The 21,975-nt window shown below is 48.6% G+C and overlaps 1 protein-coding gene across 2 annotated transcripts in view; it reads left to right on the top strand.

Annotated features, from left to right (window-relative positions):
- The first annotated feature begins 211 nt into the window (after positions 1-211).
- Positions 212-21,975, top strand: part of SLC6A11 (solute carrier family 6 member 11) — a 115,407-nt gene continuing 93,643 nt past the window's right edge. For both annotated transcript variants that reach the window (XM_031470889.2, XM_031470888.2), the window contains exons 1-4: positions 212-516; positions 3,445-3,579; positions 3,707-3,847; positions 7,207-7,297. In XM_031470889.2, the coding sequence (XP_031326749.1) occupies positions 252-516; positions 3,445-3,579; positions 3,707-3,847; positions 7,207-7,297 (632 nt within the window). In that variant the 5' untranslated portion in view covers positions 212-251. The remainder of the gene's footprint in view (positions 517-3,444; positions 3,580-3,706; positions 3,848-7,206; positions 7,298-21,975) is intronic.

Genomic DNA, 21,975 nt, shown 5'->3' with positions numbered 1-21,975 from the left:
GGCGCGCGCAAGGTGCTCGGCGCGCGCAAGGTGCTCCCGGGCTCCCGGGCCGGGCCTAGCCGGGCTGAGGCGACGTGGGCGCCTGGCGGGTCGGGCCGGCGCGCCGCGTCCCCGTCCCCGCGCTGGCCCGGCCCGGCCCCTCAGCTCCACCCCCTGCCTCCCCCTCCCGCCCGCTCGCGCCTCCTGAAAAGCCGGCCCGCCCGGGGCGGCGGCGCAGAGCCGGCCCGGCGCACGAGGCAGGCAGCGCGGCCATGACGGCGGAGAAGGCGCTGCCTCTGGGCAACGGGAAGGCTGCTGAGGAGGCGCGGGAGTCTGAGGTGCTGAGTGGGGGCTGCGGCGGCGGCGGCAGCGGGGGCGCGGCGTCCGCGCGCGACCCGCGCGACAAGCGCGACAAGGCGGTCCACGAGCGCGGCCACTGGAACAACAAGGTGGAGTTCGTGCTGAGCGTGGCTGGGGAGATCATTGGGCTGGGCAACGTGTGGCGCTTCCCTTACCTGTGCTACAAGAACGGCGGAGGTGAGGCGGCCGGCGGCCCCGGCGGGGAATGGAGTGCCGGGAGCCAAGCCCGGTGGGGGCAGGGAGCTACGGGGTGAGCGCGGGACCCCTCCCGCGCCTGCGTGAAGCGGGACCCGTGAGGAGAACGCGGAACCCGGGCCCCGGCGCGCGAGCCTACCCCTGGGCGAGGGGCACCCGTCCGAGTGCGCATGCGCGCTTCGCTTCGCACCTGAGTGTGCCACCTGCTCACAAGCGGGGACTTGTCCACCAGGTGCGTTCTGTCCCAGCATATGGTGCAGACCGAGCCCAGGAGCTGTGTGGGACGGGTGACAGCCCCTTTCTGAGCCTCAGCTTTCCTGACTGGAAACCGGCCTGAAGGGAAGGGACTCATAGTGATCTGAGGAGGCTCGGGTTTTGAGCGCTTACTGAAATGCCAGCCTCTGTACCAAACTTTACCTACATCATCTCATTTCGTCCTTACAGTCATCTTTGTAGGCAGTGGTATACCCATTTTGCAGATGAGGAAACTAAAGGCCAGCGAGGCCACTCATTTAGTAGGAGGTAAAGATGGAATTCTGACACCCAAAGGCCTTGTTGTAAAGTTGATTTGGATGACAACAGGGAGAACTTTTAGGTGAGGCGTTACTGTTTGATTTACTGCCTTTCATTTGCTCATAGTCCTTTCTAAGGCCTCTCTTCGGCCTGTCTGGTGGGAGAATGGGCACCAGTCAGTTCTTTTACTGGTCTCACAGTCACCCACAGCAAATAGCAACAACACTGATTTAATGTTTAGAAGAGGCTTGGAGACTAAGGGGGTGAGGGGCAGGGAGAGGAAGGTGATGAGAGAGTCGTTTCTAGTGACAACATGCCCGAGTCAGTTTGGTGGTGATGCAGTGAAGAATCCTCAAATCTCCCGGCTCAAGGAAGGGGCTCCAGACTTACGAAGCCCCCATCTGTCACATGAGCAGGACAGCTGGCAGGTCCATGGCTAGGGACCTTGTGGAACCTTCTTGAGTTCCACAGTTTCTGCAAGGAAAAGCTTATGTCAATGTATTCCTCCCTCTCTCGGCTGTGTCCCTGCCCCTCCAGCAGATCCCCAGACCCCAAATGAAGGTGGCTCAGAGCTTGGCTAGCAGGGACCACACTGTTAGGCTGAGTCGAGCAGGACTTCCTGTGCGGGCAGCTGCAGGGAGAATGAAATGGCACTGCTTGGCCAGGGCCCTTTCTTTGGAGACATTCATTCTGAAGGCACAGGCCGCTCCAAGCCTGCTCAGCACTGGTAATGAAGTGGCTGCCAGTGTTGTGGCTTGGCAAGGGGGAGAGAGGGAGTAGACTCAGAGACCTCGAACGTGCCCTGTGCCCTCAGCTGGGAATCTCGCCTTTCTCTGCACACTCAGCTTGAATAAGCTGCCGTGTCCACATAGAAGCCTGTGGAAACCCTTTGGGGTAGTCCCAGGCAAGAGTTGTTTTAACATCTCTTTTTTATATAGGAAATTGTCATGCCAAAACTAAAAGGCATTCTTAAGAGCAGAAAACAGTGTAAGTTGCATTAGTTACAAATTCTGCCTCAAATTTAAAAAAAAAAGGTTGTAGTGAGTAAAGTTTAAAAGTGAGTCATTTTTTTTAACTCTAACTTGCCAAGAGTCTCCATTGGGTGTACAGATATCCTGGTTTAATTGATCTAGTTATCTCAACGATTACTAGCTTTGTGACTACATAGGCTTTCAGAAAGTGTCCTCTGTTAGGTTCGAGAGAATTCACAGGTAAATTAAAGCATATTAGGGAAACTTCTGCAGCTTGTTTTAACCACTTATTTTTAGATTCAACAAACAGACCCTCTTATCCTCTTTCACACACTTTTTGCCTTTCTGATATAGTTGGGGGGGGGTCTGCTTATCAACTGTGGGCCTTTTTTAAAAAATACCAACGCAGCTCTACTCATAAATTGCAACAATAGCTCAGTATTTCTTTCCCAATGTGAAACATTGGGAAAATAGTATCTTGCCCAGAAAAGCAAAGATCCTCTCAAAACCCGGTAAATACAGACCTATTATCAGAATTGATCAAAATTGTTGTTGTTAATCCTGTGGTTTTAAGAAACTTCATTAGCAAAAAGCAATTTCAGTGAAAGCCTTCATTTGTGAGATGAGATGGTGGAGAATAGCATGTGTTTTCATGCTTTGTTATTAGACGGGAGAGAGAGAATGAGGGATTTGGAAAAATCCCTTTCTTGTTGTGATAGCTTGTGTTCACCCCAGTTATTTAATTTGTTTCACAGAAAGGCCCAGGCAGTAGGTATTGTGTTTCAAGACTGGAGCACCAAAGCTTATGGTGGTCTTTCTCAGATAGATTCAAAGCCAGCCTCTCTGGACAGGTTTTTGCTACGAACTCCTTGTAAATCAGGTCCGTACCTGGGCTTCGTGTATAGGAGCCTGGTGCTACTCAGTGCATAGCTCCTTGAGAATGCTTTTCTGGATGAAGATTTTTTGCAGGTCGCTTCCAAAGAAAGAAGAGGTTCCCCTCCCTTGACCCACTGAGGTTACTTTAGAATAAAAAAGAAGGATGCAACATTCAGAGAGGGACTGGATTTGACCTGTGCTAGAGGGTAAAATGTGTAAATAAAAGAATCAATCATACAACACAACCTTTTTACGTTATCATCTTAGCCGGGCAACAATTCGGTGAGGTAAGTGTTGCAGGTAGTAAGTATTAAAGCCCCATTTTACAGATGAAGAAGTTGATGCTTGGAAATGTGGGGTTGACTTACTCCTGGGAGAAGGTAGCAGCGAGCACAAACCCAGGGTCACATTTTCTGACTCTGGTCCTCATAGTGGGAACTTGAACTCAGAGAACATTGTCTTGCCTGTTGTAGGTACTTATTAAAGCTTTCTTGGGCTGAACATGAAGTGGGCAATTTTAACCTCATCCCCTTATTTTTCATCCTGGCAGGGGCATTCCTGATTCCCTATGTGGTGTTTTTTATATGCTGTGGAATTCCTGTTTTTTTCCTGGAAACGGCTCTGGGACAATTTACGAGTGAAGGTGGCATTACGTGCTGGAGGAAGGTGTGCCCTTTATTTGAAGGTAAGTGTTGAGAGAATCAGAAAATAAAATGATGCCTGAGTGACGGCAGGTGGTGAAGAGCAGGTGAAGACTGTTTTAACAAGATGGAAAGGGACTCAAATCACTGCTGCTCCTTTGTTTCTTTCAGGCATTGGCTACGCAACGCAGGTGATTGAGGCCCATCTAAACGTGTACTACATCATCATCCTGGCATGGGCCATCTTCTACCTGAGCAACTGCTTCACCACGGAGCTCCCCTGGGCCACCTGTGGGCACGAGTGGAACACAGGTATGGCCCCCAGGAAGGGCCTCTGCTAGTCTTGCTGGGGGACCTGGGATTGGTGGTGTTCCATGTCTCTTGATGTGAGTCCAGATGCCACTGGAACTGAGGGCTCACTCCTACACCTGGTCTATGCACTCTGTGAGTTGCAGCCCTGAACCTGAGCTGAACACTGGCCCAGGGACTGGCACAGGGAGAAGGACTGACTTTGCCAAGTAAAGAAACAGCCCTTTGGGGGCAGAGTTGGGATATGAGGAAGAAGTGTTGAACAGAAATTCAGGGGTTCAGTCTACAATTCCAGCCCTGACTCTGCATGTCAGATTTTCCTCTATAAATTGAAGAGGTTAACTAGATCAAGGGTTGCAGACAGGGGGCCTATAAGCCAGTTAAGCTTTAGATCAGTGACCAGCAAATTCCAAAAGGTATTTGGTTGCCAAAATTGAAAAATCAGAAAAATTCTTATGAAAATTCAGGTTTCCAGCTTTTCTTTAAAAAATTAAGTAGTTCTGACAACACCAGAGCCATGTTCCCATATTCTCACTTTGCAGCAGTGACTACAGCTGAGAAGTGGCTATTGCCTTTGGATGAGGCATCTGTCCTCAAGTTGGCCACAGTCCCCACCTAGCCCACATTGCTCACTTTACCTGTCCAACCCAGGTAGATGTTTGAATACAACACCCTCCTACTCCCTTGAATGGATAACTTTTTAGATTACTTTGGATGCTAATATACTGTTTACTTTTCAATTTGTCTTCTTATCAAGATTAAGTCTTATAATCTAGGGAAGGCAAATACTTCCCAATCTATATCTACAAAGGCTGTGCTCTGTACAGACATCACTAATCGACTGTAGAACTCTTTCCTTTTGAGTCTAGTCTTGGCCTCAGAACACTTCTCCATAGTGTCCTAGGCAGCCACTGCCTTTTGACTGGAACTGGAACACAGGCTTTAACCTTTTCACCATCTATCACCTGTGGTTATGTTGTCCTTGGAAGTGACCAGTCATCCTGAACACTGAGATGTAATAAGTCTGGGTAGGATGTCGGTCATGAGCAAAAGGAACAGTAGACATTAGACCAAGAAAACACTGTGAACTGGCTTCTAGCCCTGCACGACTTTCCTTTCTTCCTTGCTCCCCTACCCACCTCATTTTGTGGGATCCCATTTTTCTCTCCCTGGTTCTTAACCTTTCTTTGCCCAGGGACCTAATAGAGATGTTTATTGAACTAAAATTCAAGGACATGTTCTTGGAGGCCTGTGAGTCCTCGTGATAATTTAATTGTGTGTATTTATTTTGAGGATACTCTAAAAATATGTGCATGTACTGGATCATCTACATAGCCACCTTAAAACTGAGGACAGTTGGGGGAATCCCAGTGCCTGACTTTGTCCATGTTTACAACTTAAGATGCATTCTTGGTAAATAGCATGGTGGTAGCCAAGGGGAAAAGAGCAGAGGGATTTAATTCTAAAATGGTGCATTAATGCTAAGTGAAGTCCAGCCAAGAACTCAACAAACTGTAGGAACAAAGGTTTTGTGAAAGTGTGACCAGAGGAAAATGGTGGTAGAATTGAGTCTCAAGTAGCCCGTGGAAGAATAAGCAAGCTGAACTCATAGACCCTGCCTCCTATCTGTCAGTTCCATTTTTCTGTTGAGAAGTCCATTTAATTTCACAAGGTGACATTATTGTACTCATCCATTTTATGCTGTCAATTTGAATCGTGTTAGTTCTGTAGTTTAGTTGGTATTTAACTTGTAAATTCTGGTTTTATAGTTGTATGAATACTATGATCACAAAGACTTTATAACTTATTATTTATTTGTATATGATTAAATGTCATTTTAATAAAAATACCTTGTCAACCTAGGGTGTTTGAGAATTTTTTTTTTTACTTTAGGAAAAAAATTTGAGGAACACTATTTTAGAGAATCTGAAAAAAACTGAGGGGGTCTCTCTGCAGAAAAAGGCACAAGGGCATTTTGACTATAATACCAGGTCCTCAGACTCTTCTTAGGACTGTCTGTGAACCCCGCAGACCCTTTCCTTTCCTAATATGGTTAGTACTTGCCAGGGGAAGTGGAGAGGGGGAAGACACTTGGGGGCCTTTTCCCCAGTGGACTGCAAACCTTTCTTCCACTTATCTGCACACGTCTTTCTCTGAAGGCATGTGATGCCACTTGCAATGGGTGAAACATCACATGGAGTAGGTGCTTCCTGCTCCAGAGATGACAGATGCCGTTGGAGGGTTTGTGGGCACACGAGGAGAAAGAAGTGACAGAGTGGGGCCAAACTCTGTCTCTGTGCTGGCCTCTGTGCGGAGTGCGGGGGCTTTGAAATGAGTGTGTGCAGGAGGTGCTGTCCTCAGGGAGCTTGCAGTCTGGTGACTAAGGCAGCTCTCTAAGCCAGGAGGTGCTGTAAAGAGGCCTGGATCCCATGGTGGCAGACAGAACAAGGCAATAATCATGGCAAAGGAGGTGGAGCCTTGGCTGGAATTGATGCCCTGTTCTTCCCCTGACTGACTGGTGACTCGTGAGGAGGGAAAGAGTGAGGGTGGGAGTCCTTCAGCTACTTCTGAACATTGATTCCTCCTCTTCAAGTTAAAGAGAGGTGGGGAAGGTGGCTCCTTGGAGGACCTTTAAATTCCAGCTTTCTTAGAATTCTGGGAGGGATGTCAAGGAAAGCTTCCTGGAGGAGAGGGTAATGGATTGATCTGAGCCTTAAAGGTTGAACACTCAGATGTTTTTAACTTGAGATTCAAATCTCCCTTGGTCATCAAGTTTTATGAAATGAGAAGAGATATTCAATCAGTCCTTTCTTGGACTGATGGAGAGAAGGAGGGAAAGATGAAGACGCTAGGGTTCTTTTCACATTTGGACGTTTGGACGTTATTTCATCCAGTCATCAGGTCTTATGAGGCAGCTGTGTGATTAGCCTCTTTTTACATGAAGGAAGACTGAGTCTCAGCTGCATTCCTGGTGCAGGGACATTGTGACTAATGTACTCTTTAGTCCCCTCATTCCTGCCAGGGCACTAAGCAGAACAGGTAAATGCCATCGACAGGTCTTAGGCAGGGAAGAGGAAAAGATGAAATATTCAGGAAAAAAGCAATAGGAAAGAATTTGAAAGAGACTCTCAGTGGGAATAAAAGAAGGTGCTCTGCCCCCAAAACATTCCCTCCTGTTCCAGAGAAGCCAGGCCTCTCTCTGAAACTGTTTGTTAGTGATTGATTTTCCCCAGTGTTCTCTGAGGCGTGTTTACCTGGAGCGGCTGGGTAAACCTGCCTGCTTGCACCATCGGCTCTGAATGTTTTTCAAGATCCAGCCCTCGCAGAGGTTAATTTTCTTGTGTTTCTTGTTTCCACTGTAGAGAATTGTGTGGAGTTCCAGAAACTGAACGTGAGCAACCACAGCCACGTGTCCCTGCAGAACGCCACCTCTCCTGTCATGGAGTTTTGGGAGTAAGTGGAAACACCTTGTCTCCCTTGGCCCGTGGGGACGCCGTCCTGGTTCTGCCCAGTTAACGTTGCCCCCAGCCCTGGAAAAAGCCTGACCCTGCCTCCAGCCTCGCACTGCCTGGCTTCTGCAGGCCTCTGACTCCTTTGGAAACCAGAGTGGAGATCTTGAGAGGTTTCCCAAGGGGGCAGCTGAGAGAAATGCTTTCTTGTTCTTTGAGGACATGTCAGCTGATGGGCAGTTTAAAAATTCATTTGTATCAAAAGAGAAGATTCGGCGTCTTTGCAATAAACTGAGTCAAGGGTATATTTAGCCTGGAAAGCAGAAGTATCCAGGGGTGAGGTAGGGGTAGGTCAGGGGAGACAGGTTAGCTTTTTCTCAGTAGCTGCGATGTCCTGTGGAAAGGAAGTAGATCAACTCCAATGGGTAGAGGTTGTGAAGAGGCAGGTTTCAAATGTACTTGAGGAAAAGCTTAGTCTCACAGAGTTGTCAGCAAGCACTTCCAAAGGTTGTGAGCCCTTGTTCCTGGATGTATCTGACCCATGTAGGACTGCTGATGGTTGTTGGGCAGGTGTCTGAAGCCATTAACATGATAGGCAGTAATTGTGTGGGTGGGCATCTTCCCAGAGATGGACATTTTTCATCAGTGTTCCAAACGGGGCCGTGACCTCAGAGTTACAGGGCTGCCATGTATGGTTGTGTAAGTTGTGCACTGTGCAGTCCCAGAGGGCTTCACTCACACTGTGAGTGTGCAGAATTGTGCAGTGCCCCCAGGAATTGAAGAGAAGTTTCCTCTGTGGATTGAATGCTGGCTAAATGCTTTGAGGCTTTTCAATGTGAAAAGGTCCAGCTTTGTTGAAGAACTCCTCCTACCCTAATGCTGATTAATAGTAGGGTAGAGGGGCATCTCCTCCCCTCTCTAGAGGTCATTATGCTGAATTTAGATTTATCATTCTATAAATATAAAATGAATGTAAAGAACATGAGTTTATAATTATCAATGAATATAATTTATTTATATGTAAGTAAAATAGTTCTATATATATACACACACATTATATGTATATGTGTATGTGTGTGTGTGTAAATATATATATATGACATTTATACCTCCCACATAATACCTAGGTCTTTCTTGCATGTTTTAAAATTTTATATTAATGGTATCTACTACTCACATTTTTTGTAATTTTATTTCTTTACTCAGTATTGATTTTGAGTGGTCTCTGTTGATACATGTAGCTTGAATTCATTCATTTTTCCTGCTGTATAGTATTTCCATATATAAAGAAACTACACTGTTTTTAGCTGGCCCCTCTTGGTGGGCATTTAGACTGTCTCCCAGGTCCCACTATTACTTAACACGCTGAGTGAATATTTTGTTTGTGCTTCTCTGCACAGATGAAGGTTTCCAGGCCATATACCTAAGACTGGAATTACTGGGGGTAGGGTCCATGCCTTGTTAATTTTATCATATTATGTCCAATTGCTTTTAAAAGGTCTTGTTCTAATTTACTCTCCAAACAAGAGTTGGATGAGAATTTCTACTGTTCCCCCTTCTAGACCTCGGCACTTGGTCTGGCCAGAGTTGCTAAGTAAGGTCTGCCAGTGGTATAGATATGAAATTGCATCCCACCATTTTAAACTTGCATTTCTCTAAGTACTTATGAGGTTGAGCATCTTTTCATGTTTCTTTTTCTCCATTTGGGCTTCCTCATCTGTGAACTTTCTGCTTATATCCTTGTCTCTTTGGATTGTTTGTCTTTTCTCATAGGCAGGAATTCTTGGTACAGTCTAGATGTTAGTGCCCATGCTGCAAATAACTTTTCCTAGCATGTAGCTTTTCTGTCTTATTTATGTATGGCATACAGGAGTTTCAATTTTATTGAATTCAGATTTGCCAATAATTTTTCTTTTTTGTCTGCACAGTTGGTATCTTATTTAAGATATAGTTCCTACCCCAAAGTTGTAAACAAAATTTTTTTTTCTAGATTTTCTTCTAAAAGGTTTAATGTTTTGTTTTTTCACGTTCAGGAATATAATCTACCTGGAATTTTGTTTTTGCATATAGTACAATGTAGGAATCCCATTTTTTAAAATATAAATAACCAATTTCTCCAGTGTATTTGCTGAATCATTCATCCTTTCCCTGCTGATTTGTAATGCCATCTTCCATATAAAGTTTTCCTAGAAGCACAGGTCTGTTTTGGAGCTTTCTATTCTGTTCATCTCTTTTGCTAATTGTGTGTCAATAGTACACCTACAGTTCAATTTTAAGCCTTGAACTCATAAGGCAAATCCCTCACTTTGTTCTTTTCCAAAAATGTTTTAGTCTTCCAAATAAATTTCAGAATGATCTTGTCAAGTTAAAAAACAACAATAAAGAAAACAACTCTGGGGGGAATTTCAGCTGGGAGAGTATTGAACTTATAGATAAATTTGAGGAAAACTGACATCTTTGTGATTGAGCCTCTCTGTCCATGAACATAGTATAGCCCTCCGTTTATTTAGGTCTTTTTAAAATGCCTAATGAAGTAGTGCTATCTGATGTGGGTGGCAGAGGAGCAGCATTAGAATCAGCTGGTTGGAAATGTAAACTCTGCAGCTCTCTCCAGACCTAATGAGCCATAGTCACAAATAGAGCATCCATATGACCTTGTAGTAGAGTGGAGACTGCTCTGTGGCTGGGCCTGTGTGGCCTTTTCCAGCCCCACTGGGCCGTGGTTTCCCATAGGAATGTTTTGGACCTGTACATTTGAGGGCCTGCAAAACATGGTCTCTGTGCTCCCTTAGAGAACCCAACCTGAATTCCCACACTGGACGAGGTCTCTGTGTAACTTATGTTGTTTTGTACCATTCATTTCCTTTGTAACATGTATGGAAAACCTCAATTAAATTGTTATTTGGGCATTGTGTTCGTTTATTGTCTGAATTCCCCAAGAGGCGGTCAGGAAGCAGCACCTGTTCTGGTTTTGCTCACTGCTGCTGGTCTGTGGAAGGCCCCCAGTGAATGGATAGAGAATGTACAGGTACGTGGGAGGAAGGCAGGCAGGCAGGCAGGGAATATTTTCTAGAAAATACTACATGAGGAGAGTCAAAGTGGGCTCTGGCAAGAACTCATCCCGTGACTAAGCTCCTCCGCCAATACCAGGATCCCTTTGTAATACCCACATCTCCCCCTCATTTGGGCACCAGGTGGTGGGAGGAGACAGCTACTCTGTGTCCTCACATGTAACTGGACCTTTTTGTCTGCTACTTGGTCATTCAAGATGAAAACCCATGGGAGAATGAACCTATGGTTCTAGCTTTCTCTTCTGATTCTGTCTGTATTGTCTATGCGGTGTTGAATTCTGCATCCTCAACGTACTGAAACACTGCTGTGACACTCCTTTGTTAATATGATGTTGTTATCGGACAGCTCTAATTCATCTCTTCCCAGAGGTGAGCCTGGAACATGCAGACTCTGTGAGATGCCATTGCATCCTATGAAAAACTCTTTGGGGCTACGCAAATATAAGAAGGACTGGAATCTATGTCCTTCAGTGAGAATATCCTTTGCCTTTGATTAATTCAAATTCCCAAATGTACTTTCCTGTGGAATCATTTGGACTCCCTTCCCTCCTCCAGAGACCGCATTTGGGGCCACGTTGCTTGGTGAGCATAGACTGCCTCAGCCGCCTGCTTACTCACTCATTCAGCCAGGGTCTGAGTGCCTGGTGCACTGCATGTAAGAAAGACACTTTGTGTAGCTGGGGGAGGTGGGAGTGTCAGATGCGGTTCTAGTCGCCTAGAAGTGGAGGGGAGACAAGCCTGTAGATTCCCCAAAAATCAGTTACAAGGCGCTACTTCCCTGCCCACGGCTGGCCATGGCTTCTCCCTGACCTTGGGCATCTAGCATCTTGAACGTTCATTTCCCTTCTCAGGGAATAACTGAACTTGCTGGCTTAGCCACTGAGAGCCGCTCAGGCTCTGGGTTCTGACTCGGGCAGGGGGTCTGTGGGGCAGGGGCGGCTTGTCTTCCTGATGTCTCGTTTCAAAATCAGGCCGTCCTGGTTTCCCTTAGTAACTCATTATGCGTCTGGCACCCGTGCATTTATCTCAATATGTTTGCACTTCTACATTCTGAACCCACGTGGGATTGAGTGTAACCAGCATTGCAGCATCAGATGGGCTTTGGTCTATTTTCACTTCCCTTTCTCAGACCCTCAAGTGCCTCTTGTCCAGGGTTTTGCCGGCAAGTCCGCGCTCGCCACGTATACAGTGGAAGCCGCTTTTGCATGGCACTCGTTCAGCACACATTTGCTGAGAGCATATTGTGTGCTGGGCCTGCATTAAGCTCTCAGGGTGTTCGGTTCTGTATCTTTGTTCAGAAGGATGCAGTCTTGTCTTTCTGGTTTCCCTTTACTGGAGGAGGTTTTTAAAAATTGTTCATTTCTAAATCATATGACCACTTGAATTGATTTTCTTTGGACACAGAATTTGGGCTCAAAGGAGCTAGAGTGAAACTCTAATTTTTGCTGTGTGCCTGGGGCTGCCCCTGCCTCACTCCTAGACTTACCTTTCCCGCTGCCCTGCTCCGAACTGGGCTTGTCCTGGGCTCAGTCTCAGGCTTTTGTTTAGAAGATTCCTCCCAGATTCTTGCGTGTCTGGCTCCTTCTCATCATTGAGTCTTAATTCAAATGTCATTTGGGAAGCCCCTCGTCGACCATCCATCTGAATCAGCACCCCAGCCCCTCTCAACCCCGTCACTCTGTTTTACTGTCTGCATAAGACTTATCTGAACTCCTTGTGTCTTTTTTCCTAGTTTATTCTCTCTGTCTCCATTAGACTAAAAGCCCTGTGCCTGCAAGGACTGTCCCATTTTGTTCCCTGTTGTCCCACCAGCACATTCTAGGTGCTCAATAAATATTTATTGAAATGCATGGATGGAAGAGTGAATGAATGAATGAATGAATGATCAAAGGAATGTGTCTTAACCCCGTGGAGCTTAGTGTCCTCTTACTTTGTGTTTGCCCCATCTATTGAGGGGCATAAGTTCCCAGGATCAGAAACGTAATCCATCTCTTAGGTCAGCTCGCTGGTAGAGAAGTGGGCTCTCCTGTGAACACTTGATTTCTTTATTGCAAAAGTAATCTGGTTTTTTTTTGGTAGAAAATGTAAGAAGTATGTTTAAGTAAGGGAAGGAAAGCACCATACACAATGGGATTTCATTTTCCATGCTGATAAGGCAGGGAGAGGTTACTTGCCAAAATCTACTGCTCTGAATCCCTTGTATCCAGCAGAGCCATCCTGGTAACCATCCCTGGAGCAGGAGCCAGGCCTCCCCGTGGAGCGGAGAGCCTTACTTCTCCACCCCCAGTGATGGAGGCCCAAGCCCCTCTCTCATCGCCACCGGCAACCATCTGCCTTGAGTCGTCATCACCAGGGGTGCCTGCTTGCCCAGAGCCCCAGCCCCCAGAAGGACCAGCGAATTGCTCTGATGCCGATGCAGTCTGAGCGGGACACGGAGAGCAGGAGTTCAGGGCAGAGGCACTGCTTGTACAGGTGTTGAAGTGATGCTCCTTTAAAGTATCATGATAGGGCGTGAGGATGTAGAGACCTGGGCTTAGGGCCAGACAGCAAGGTTTTGAATCCTGTTGCTTCCACATCCCAGCCTTGGGCTCATTACTTAAATGTCTCTGCAACTCATTTTCTTTGTCTGCAAAGTGTGAGGAGGAGGTGGAGCAGTGATTGGGCTTAGTAAGCGCTGAAGCTCTGTGATCTGTTACTATGCATTCTTGATCGTTACAGTAAAGTATTTGTATATAAAATCTGATAGAAGGGTATTTGTTTTCACAGATTGTGGGTGTCTTACGCTAAGTCATGGAAAGCAGTGATTTGCTGCACCATGAGGGTTCTGTCTGAGGTTCCTTTTATGTCCTAATGTGTGTAGTAAGGGAAGGGAAGCCACATTTAGTTACTAAGGACCTACTGTGCGCCCTGGCCATGAGCATGGCCCTCCAGGCCTGTCACTTCCTTTAATCCACCCCGCCACGGGATAAGTGATAAAAAGATAACCATCTCACTCAGGGAATTCTCAGGCAGGGACTTGTTAAAGGACTTATGCAAAGTACCCCTCTTGGCTAGTAAGAGTCAGAGCTGGGCTGAGAGCCGGACACTGCGATCCTCACCTGCGTTCCTCCACCCTTCCGTGCCTGTTCGCACTGCCTGTGTCTCAGATGCCATCAGCTGCCTGTCTTATCGAGGACAGAATCCGACTGGCTTGTCCCTCCTCTCTGCAGCCCTGTGACCCTAGGTTCTTGAAGGGAGAGTTGTGCTGCAGATGGAGGGGTATAATTGATGGAGGAAGGGAGAAATTAATGAGAAGTGACTTAAGAGAAGCCTCCAGTGCCTAGCACAAACACACACACACACACAAAACCTGGTGGTGAGGCCCTTTCCACGGCGTGGGATCCCTACTTCTAGAGATATTATAGATCCCTCTTCTTACTGCCTCCTCCTTTGCTGGATCGCACCCTCCAGCCTTGCAGGACCAGAGCAGGCATTGAACTTGGGTTATGTCTTCCTGGATTTCAAGAGGTTCCTGTAAGAACCTACTTAAACCTTGCTTTTGAAGAACTCTGGTTTCGAGCTAAGGCAGGCGTTGAGTGTGAGGTGAGCAGACCTTGATGACAGAGGAAAATTGATGCTGGCCTCCCAGTGTATAGTTTATGCCCTATAGCTGATGGCACAAAGGGTTAATGAATGACTTTAATTCAGGCTCAGGCGCAGAGTAACTCAGAAAGGGTTGTTACCAAATTTTAGTGCATTATCTCCATTCCATATCATTTCTGATAAAACCAAGAGATAATATTTGAAACTCTCCAGATTTACACACATGCACACACACCCCCTCCATTCCTTGCTGTCCCTGGAAGACCTCCAGGATGAGGAAGAAGCACCAGAGCTGGGAGCTGACTCTCCCACTTACTGGTGGGGGCCTGGGCGTGTGATCCTGAACCTGTTTCCTCCCTGGTAAACGAGGACACCTCACAGCCCTTCAACGTGCCGTCAGCATAAAGTGAGGGAGGCAGGTGGGCAGTCACTGGTCAGCGGTAGCTCCTCTCACTCCTGCATCTCGCCCATTCTCGGCCTGTCCACCCTCCCCACCCCACAGCTCGGGTGCACCAGGTGACATTCAGAGAATGCAGGTCCCCTGGTGGGATATGCCGGAGCCGGGGGCAGACCTCCACTCCCGCCCTGGGTCTCTCATCCAGGGCTTTTCCCGGCGTCAGGTGTACCTTCCTGCCCGCTGTCCCTCTGTAGCAGACAGTGGCTCTCTGCCAGCCTGAACACAGTGTCTCAGATGGACCACGCCCGACAAAGGTGTCTAACTCTATCGGAGCTTTCAGCCGCTTATAATGCAGAGCTGCTGTACCAGAGGCGTCCAGGGGCTGGGAAGGCTTGGTCAGCACTCTGGGGCCATGCTGAGAGTCCTGGCAAGGGGCAGACAGGCAGGAATCTGAGGGCCCTGGAGCCCCAGCCACCAGGTGGTGAGGCCCTTTCCACGGTGTGGGATCCCTACTTCTAGAGATCTTGTAAATCCCTCTTTTACTGCCTCCTCCTTTGCTGGATCTCACCCTCCAGACTTGCAAGACCAGAGCAGGCATTGAATTTGGGGGCAGGAGACTGGGGTGCAAGGCCAGACTCTGCCACTTACCAGTTTGTGATCCACGGCAAGCTACTTATCTCCTCGGAGCCTCAGTTTGCTCTGAGCAATGGGTGTAAAACAAGGTCACAGACACGAGAGTGCCCAGTGCTCTGTTGCGTGGTGTGTTCTGCACAATGTTAGGAAGCAGTGCTTTGGAGAGACAGAAACATAGTGGGGCACTTCCTTGTTAACAACTTTTTAATAACTTTGTGGTATAATTTACATACCATGAACTACATCCCTTTTTGGTATACAAGTCGGTGATTTTTTTGAGTAAATTTGCCAAGTATGAAATTTCACCACAAGCTAGGTTTGGGATATTTCCACCTCCCTAACAAGACCTCTCATGCCCATTTGTGGTTAACCTCCACTCCCACCTCTAGGCCACCATTCCTGCACTTTCTGTTTCTGTGGATTTGCGTGGTCTGGACATAGCATACTAGATGGAGTCATACAATGTGTGGTCCTTTGTCACTGTCTTCCTTCACTTAGCATAATGTGCCCAGGGTTCATCCATTTTCTAGCATGTATCACTGCTTTCTTCCTCTTTGTAGCTAAATAATACTCTCTTGTATGGATGTACCACAAATGTTTGCCTATCAGTTGATGTACATTTGTATGGTTTTCTGTTTTGGGCTATTTATGAAAAACCTAGGAGTGGAGTGGCTGTCTTATATTTAACTTTGTAAGAAACTGCTGAACTTTTCCCAGCGTGGCTAAACCATCTTACATCTCTGTGAGAAATAGGTGAGGGTTCCATTTCTCCATATTCTTGAGGACACTTATTATTGTCTGTCTTTTTGATTACAGCCATCTTCATGGTTGCACCTTAGTGGGTGTGAAGTAGTATCTCATTGTGGTTTTAGTTTGCACTTTAATGGGGAACAGTTCTGCATAAATCTGGGGAACATCAGGTTAGACGGAGCTATAGACGTGTCTTTACTGCAGGACTTCTCAGAGCCTTTAATATCCTAATGAGCATTGAGACTCCCTAAGGAGGGCTACCTTGTGCAGCCATTTCTCAGTGAGGTCCTGGTGTGACCTGGGAACTTAGGGTGTCTTAAAGGATTCGTGTTTTTTGGGAAGTATTAGCTAAGGACAGGGGTCAGGAAACTCCAGGCCAAATCCCATCTGTTGCCTGTTTTTGTAAATAAAGTTTTATTGGAAGACAGCCATATCATTCATTTACAAGTTGTCTCTGGCTGCTTTCACACTGCAAGGGTAGAGAATAGTTAGGATAGAGACCTTATGTCTGGTGAAGCCTAAATATGTATTATCTGGCCTTTTATAGAAACAGTTTGTTGACCCCTGACCTCGGAGTGCCGGGTGCGTGTAGACACTCGCTTCACCTTTAGCTGGAAGGAGGCACTGGCCCTCGGGGGACGGAGGGGACCAAGGAAGCACTGTGTGAGGCTTTGTATTATTCGAGCTGGTGCTTGAAGGACAGGCAGGATTTTGAAGGCGTGTGAGAACTGGGAAGGGCCTTCCTGGCAGAGAGAACAGTGGAATGAATCCTGGAAAGCGGAGAAGTGCGGGCTGTGTTTGGGGACTGGTGGGGACTTCCGTATGGCCCGGAAGGAGGACTTCCGCAGTGACGGAAGAAACAGGCGCGGAGCTCCAGACCCCTCAGAGCAGATTCGTTGCCTAGTTGTCTTCCCTGAGCGACACATTTCTGGTCCATCTTCCCCAGGATGGGGCTGTGGGTCCCAGTTCTGTCTCTGAAGTTGGACAGATGTGGCTTCAGTTTCTGCCTCTGCCTTTCCGGGGATGTTTCTTCCTAAGCCACAGTTTTCCCACCTGCAAAGTGAAAATCGTGGTTACACTCACCACAGTCAGCATGAAGGAAGTGCGCACTGTCACTGTCCTTGTCGTTACTTTTCTGCCCCCTGAGGGCAGGGCTCTTCTGCCGTCCTCGTGGCTGTGGCCTTGCTCCTGGTGCACTTAGCAGCATGCAGGCAGCCCCTGTTCACTATCCCGAGTGAATGCCTGGGGCAGAGGTCTGAATTTCTTGTCCTGAGCCCCCAGCTTGGTTTAGGGCCTCGGCTAAGGGCTCTGCAGGAGCCAACCCCCTGACACGGGGAGAGCTGGGGGCCTGCTCTGGGCCAGAAAAGTGGAGAGCAGGACCCTGAAGGTGGGGGCTTCCAGAGGGGGCAGAGAAGGCACATTTGTTTTGGTCATGGGCCCTTTTTTGCTTGTTTGTTGCTTTGGGAGACCAGAAAGGAGGCTGGAGCAAGGCTATTTATAGCCTGGCCCCTCAGCACCAGCTTTTAGGGCGGTCTCTGCGTCCCTGGCAGCGCTCCCGTCCATGGCAGGTTAAAGAAAGGTGATGTGTTTGCCGGCTCCGTGCTGGACATGAAGATGAGGCCCCCGCCCGTCTGGGAGCCGTTCCCACACCACCTCTCCCAGGCTCTCCGCTGGGGCGGGAGAGAGGGCTCTACTCTGTCTCTGCTTTCTCTGGTCAAACCTCTCCCGGCTCTAGAGGCTGTGTCTGGAAGGGAAGCACCAGGTGTTAGGCTGTTCCTTTCCTCCAGACTCAGCCCCTCTGTGTGTGTGAGATGCTGAGAGTTAAGCGAGGGTGATGCAGAACGGACTCCAGCCACTTCCTGCAGGCTGTGGAAAACGTAGGAGGAGCTTTGAGTTCGAGGCATCCTTTCTGGGGTTGGCTTCTGCCAAGGTAGTGGGGTGTGTGGGCATCAGAAGAGCTTGGTTTCAGGTCCCAGTCTGGGCCAGTGCCTTCACCATTCTGGGCCTCAGTTTCTCCACCTGTAAAATGGGTACAGTGATGCCCTTGCAGTAGTTGTGTTGCTGTGAGGGCTGAATGCGGAGAGATGCGAGGGCTCTCGGAGACTGCCTGCCTCAGTCCCCTCTGCTGCTAGCTCCTTCTCGTTCCTTCCTCTGAGTAGTTTGCTTTTAAACTCAGTCTTAGATTCCCCAACACTTTCCCTCCTTTTCCTGTAGAAAATCCACATCTCTGCCTGTGGATTCTTCCCCTGCCACCCATCCTGGGACTTCTGCCCCCTTCTCTCCTCCCTTAAACCCCATGCTTTCCTATATTTGAAACTTGCCGTCACTCCTGGCTCTTTCCCCTGAACTCTTCCAGGCCTGCCAACCTGAAAATAAAACAAATGTAAGTAAAACAGCTCTTGTGCCCCGTAGCCAGGAACTACTAGCCTCTGACCCAGTCAGAGCAAACTTCACCCTAAAAGCCACCTCACCTGGGTCTCACCTCCCCTCTGCTCCCCACGCAGGGGCGAACAGCTCTGCTGGCCTCGCCCACCACTCTGGTCCCGAATCCCACAGTGCAAGCCCTCTCGCCAGGCTGCTCCACGACACTTGAGAGATGGGTGCTTCCATTTCAGGACCGCCCTCTGCCTCCCAGGATGCCACCTTCTCCTGTTGCCCCCCTGCCTTTCTGCTCACCCTCCTCTATCTCCTGAAAGGGCTCCTCCCTTCCTGTTTCTGTCCTGTAAGTGAAGGGGTTCAGCCCTCTCCCTCCCACTTCTCCAGCTCCTCCAGGATACCTGACGTCTGAGGGCTTACATCTGAACCTTCTCCCTGCATCTCCATTCTGAGCTTTGAACCCCGAGACCCAATTGCTTCTGGGCCTTGCAGCTGCCTGGGTGTTCCATGAGCATCTCAAAATCATCCTGTTTAAAAGGTTGATTCTCCACCTCTTCTTCCTCTGCCTCGCTTGACAGTTCACTCTTGCTCAGCTAATGACCCCCTATCCGTCCAGGTACAAACCTGGTATCAGTCTAGACCCCCCACTTCCTGGCTACCTGCCACCCCCAGGCAGTCACCTTGTGCCCTTGCTGCTCCCCAGCCCATCTGCTCCCTGCCAGGGCCAGCTCCCTACCTTAGTCCAGCTCCTCCCCGTTTATTGTCCAAAATAAGGCAAAAGTCTCTGCACTGGGCACCCTGCTCCCTTCCATCCTTATTGTCCAATCTTTCCACTGCAGTCGAAGACAGCTTTCTGAAACTTGCATCAGATGGGGTCCTGCTCCCTTTTAGGATTCTTCTAGGCTTTCATCACCCTCAGGATGGAGCCCCAGCTCCTCAGCAAGGCTCATGTTCCAGTCATTGCTCATCACTCCAGCCTCGTCCTCACCCCCAGTCTCACCCTGCTGCCCCCTGCACGTGGAGCCCTTCTCTGGTCTCACTGAGCCCTTGTTCCAGCCTCCTGGCTTTTGCCTTTGGTGGCCTTTCTGCCCCAAATGCCTCCCTCTTCTTTGTTAACTGTCCTCTTACCCTCCAGGACCTCCCCACCCCCACCCCCCATCCCCCCATCCTGATACTGGCCAGATCTGCAGGGAGGGTCCCCTATTTTTCCCTGTCCTGACCCTCTCCATGCTCTGCTCTGTTTACTTGTCTGTCTTCCCCAGTGGGCCATGGGCTCTCGAAGGACCTTCAGGCATAGCACGGTACCTGGCACACTGAGAAGATTTTAACAAGTATTAGTTGAATAAATTAATAAACGCCTGGAGGATACCTCCTGTGTGCTACTTTTATCCAGCGCACAAAGACACACAAGGTGGCTTGAGGGGTTTGGGGGGGTGGGTTTCACCCATAGCTTGATTTACAAAGAAGAAAGAAAGGGGTGATTTTAGCATTATAGTGGGGGTCCAGGAGCTAGCGTTGCAGCTGAAATTATGGACCCTGGAGCAGGATCCCTGTGTTCAGGTCCCAGCCCCGTCGCTTGCTCGTGGTATAACTTTGGGCAAATTATTTAATCGCTCGGCACCTCAGTTTCTGATCTTTGAAATTCATAATAATAGTTGTACCTACCCCAAGGGCTGTTGGGAGGGTGAGGTGAGTTCATGCTTGAAAACCTATGGAAAGAAGGGATCATCATTCCCACGTGAGGAAGCTGAGACCCAAAGTCACACAGCTGGTGAGGAGCAGAGCTGGGTGCTGAGCCCAGCCATCTCTGTGTGTGCCAAGGGCTGGAGAAGCAGAGGCATTGCACCTCCAAGCTGGGATTTCAGCCTCTGGGTGGAAGTCTCCGGAAGTAGTGTTCATGGTCTGAAAAAACTGCTTCGTGAAGAACTGCTCTCTTGCCTGGCTCTTAGCAGATGCATAGTGTTACTCGGGTAGGTGTGTTCCTCCCGAGGGCCCATCTCATCTTCAGCATTTCCCACCCCTTGAATGATGGCGGGAGGTCTGTTCCTGGGGCCGCTTTTTGCCAGGGTGTTGGCAGCAAACTCTTCCTTATTCAGACCTTTCTTCTGTCCCAGCACTTCATGGGGGAGGGTCATTAAAAAAGTTTTCCCAGGAAGAGCTGTGCCTTCTCCAAGTCTCCAAATTGAGTGTCCCAGCCCCCATGCTCTCAAAGGCTGCCCTTGTGGCTTTCAAAACAACCCCACAGCCCTGTAGGCTGAGAACCTGGCCCCCGAGCCTCCTTTCTTTAGAAACTCAAGGTCCATTGCTAGTTAGAGTCAGCGCTGGTAAAACCTAAAGAAAATAGTTTGAGGATGTTTTCAAATAATGTCTGGCGGAACAAAAGAGCAATTCATCCTGGGTAGCTTTTAGTAATCTGCTTCCCATTCTGGGAATTAGATTGTTCAATTAAGCGAGAGGGCGCTGAAGCAGGCTGCATGACTCAAAAGTTTGCAGCATCCAAAATTTGGAAAAGAGGGGACCTAAGCCAGCTCACTCCTGGCAGGTCTGCCCCCTTCTTTCTCCCTCCGTCCCCGCGCAACTTCCAGTTTTCAGATTCTCCGTTTAGAAAACAGTGACATCAACAAGATGGGGTGTGTGTGTGTGTGTGCGCGTGCGCGCACGCGTGTGTGCGTGCACACCCCTGCTAGACCTGTCTCACTGTTTCTTTATTGGAGAATTCGGAGTCTGCGGTGGACAGGACAGAGCGTCCCCAGGTCATTTCCTCCTGCTGCAGCCACTTTCTTTCCTATTCCGGACATCCCCCATTTGCCAGCTGCTGGTTCAGGAAGTTTTAAGGAGCAGTCTGTAAGGTGGTAGGTGTATGTCTTCAGCTGTGAGGCTCTGAGTCTGGAGACAAGGGAGTCGGTGAGCACCCAGAAGTTCCTGCAGGATTTTGAGGGCCAGTGGGTGCATCAGGGTGTCTCTCTGGGGAGAAGGTCCGTCCCTTCAGTAGCTTCTTAAAGGACCCCTGACTCCCTCTCCAAGTCCTCTCAAAAAACAAAAACAGAAACAAAAAGCACTGGAGCATGTAAGTCATTCCTTCATCACTAGGAGACTCTCCTTCCACAGTGGTGCTCAAGGCCTTGCCGTGCGTAAGCAATTCTTGGGGAAACAGGGCAAAATGCAGCTTCCCAGAAACCGCTCTAGAAGGATTCGGACTCAGTGGGTCCAGGATGGGACACAGGAATTTTTGTATTTTTGGCGAGCTCCCCACAAGGTGCTCTGGGTCCTGCTTCTCTGTTATAATAGGTACTCTTAAAGGTTTCATTTAATATGGCCTGTAATTTTAAAACGAATTAAAGCCAACGACTGGGAAGACATAAGAAGCAAATGAAGTAACCGTCGTTAAAACTAAGTAGCTGTCTCCTTTCTTTCTCAAGTAACTTGGGCTTCTTTTTGCCCAACGGACCTTGGTACAGGGCAAGAGCTGTATCATGTGTGCCTTTTTATTCTTAGTATTAATATAGTGCCTAGTACCTAGTAGGTGCTCAATAAATATGTATTTAGGTAGATGTTTCCCCTCCTGGCTACAGGTCTGCAGCTGGTTTCCTCTTGAGTGAATCCCTGGCTGCACACAGCCTGATTTTGTTTGGGGCCTGCCTGATTTCTCCGGCAGGGATTGGGGCTAGAGGGAGCCCGCAGACCAGCACTAATTGGTGTCATTGAGTAATTAATGCAGAATCAGGCCCCGAGCGGATTCCCAGGGAGACAGACACTGAGGGAGGCTTTCATGCTTGGTGGGATGGGAGCTGCTTTCTCAAAGGACGTTCCCAGAGCGCCAGGGCGACTGGCGTGGTCTGGAGGGGGTGGTTTGGCAGCTGGAAAGGGGTTCGT

Source organism: Camelus dromedarius, chromosome 17 (assembly GCF_036321535.1).
Source record: "Camelus dromedarius isolate mCamDro1 chromosome 17, mCamDro1.pat, whole genome shotgun sequence".
Classification (NCBI taxonomy): domain Eukaryota; kingdom Metazoa; phylum Chordata; class Mammalia; order Artiodactyla; family Camelidae; genus Camelus; species Camelus dromedarius.
The sequence above is the reverse complement of the archived record's forward strand: the minus strand, read 5'-3'. Positions and strand labels throughout refer to the sequence as shown.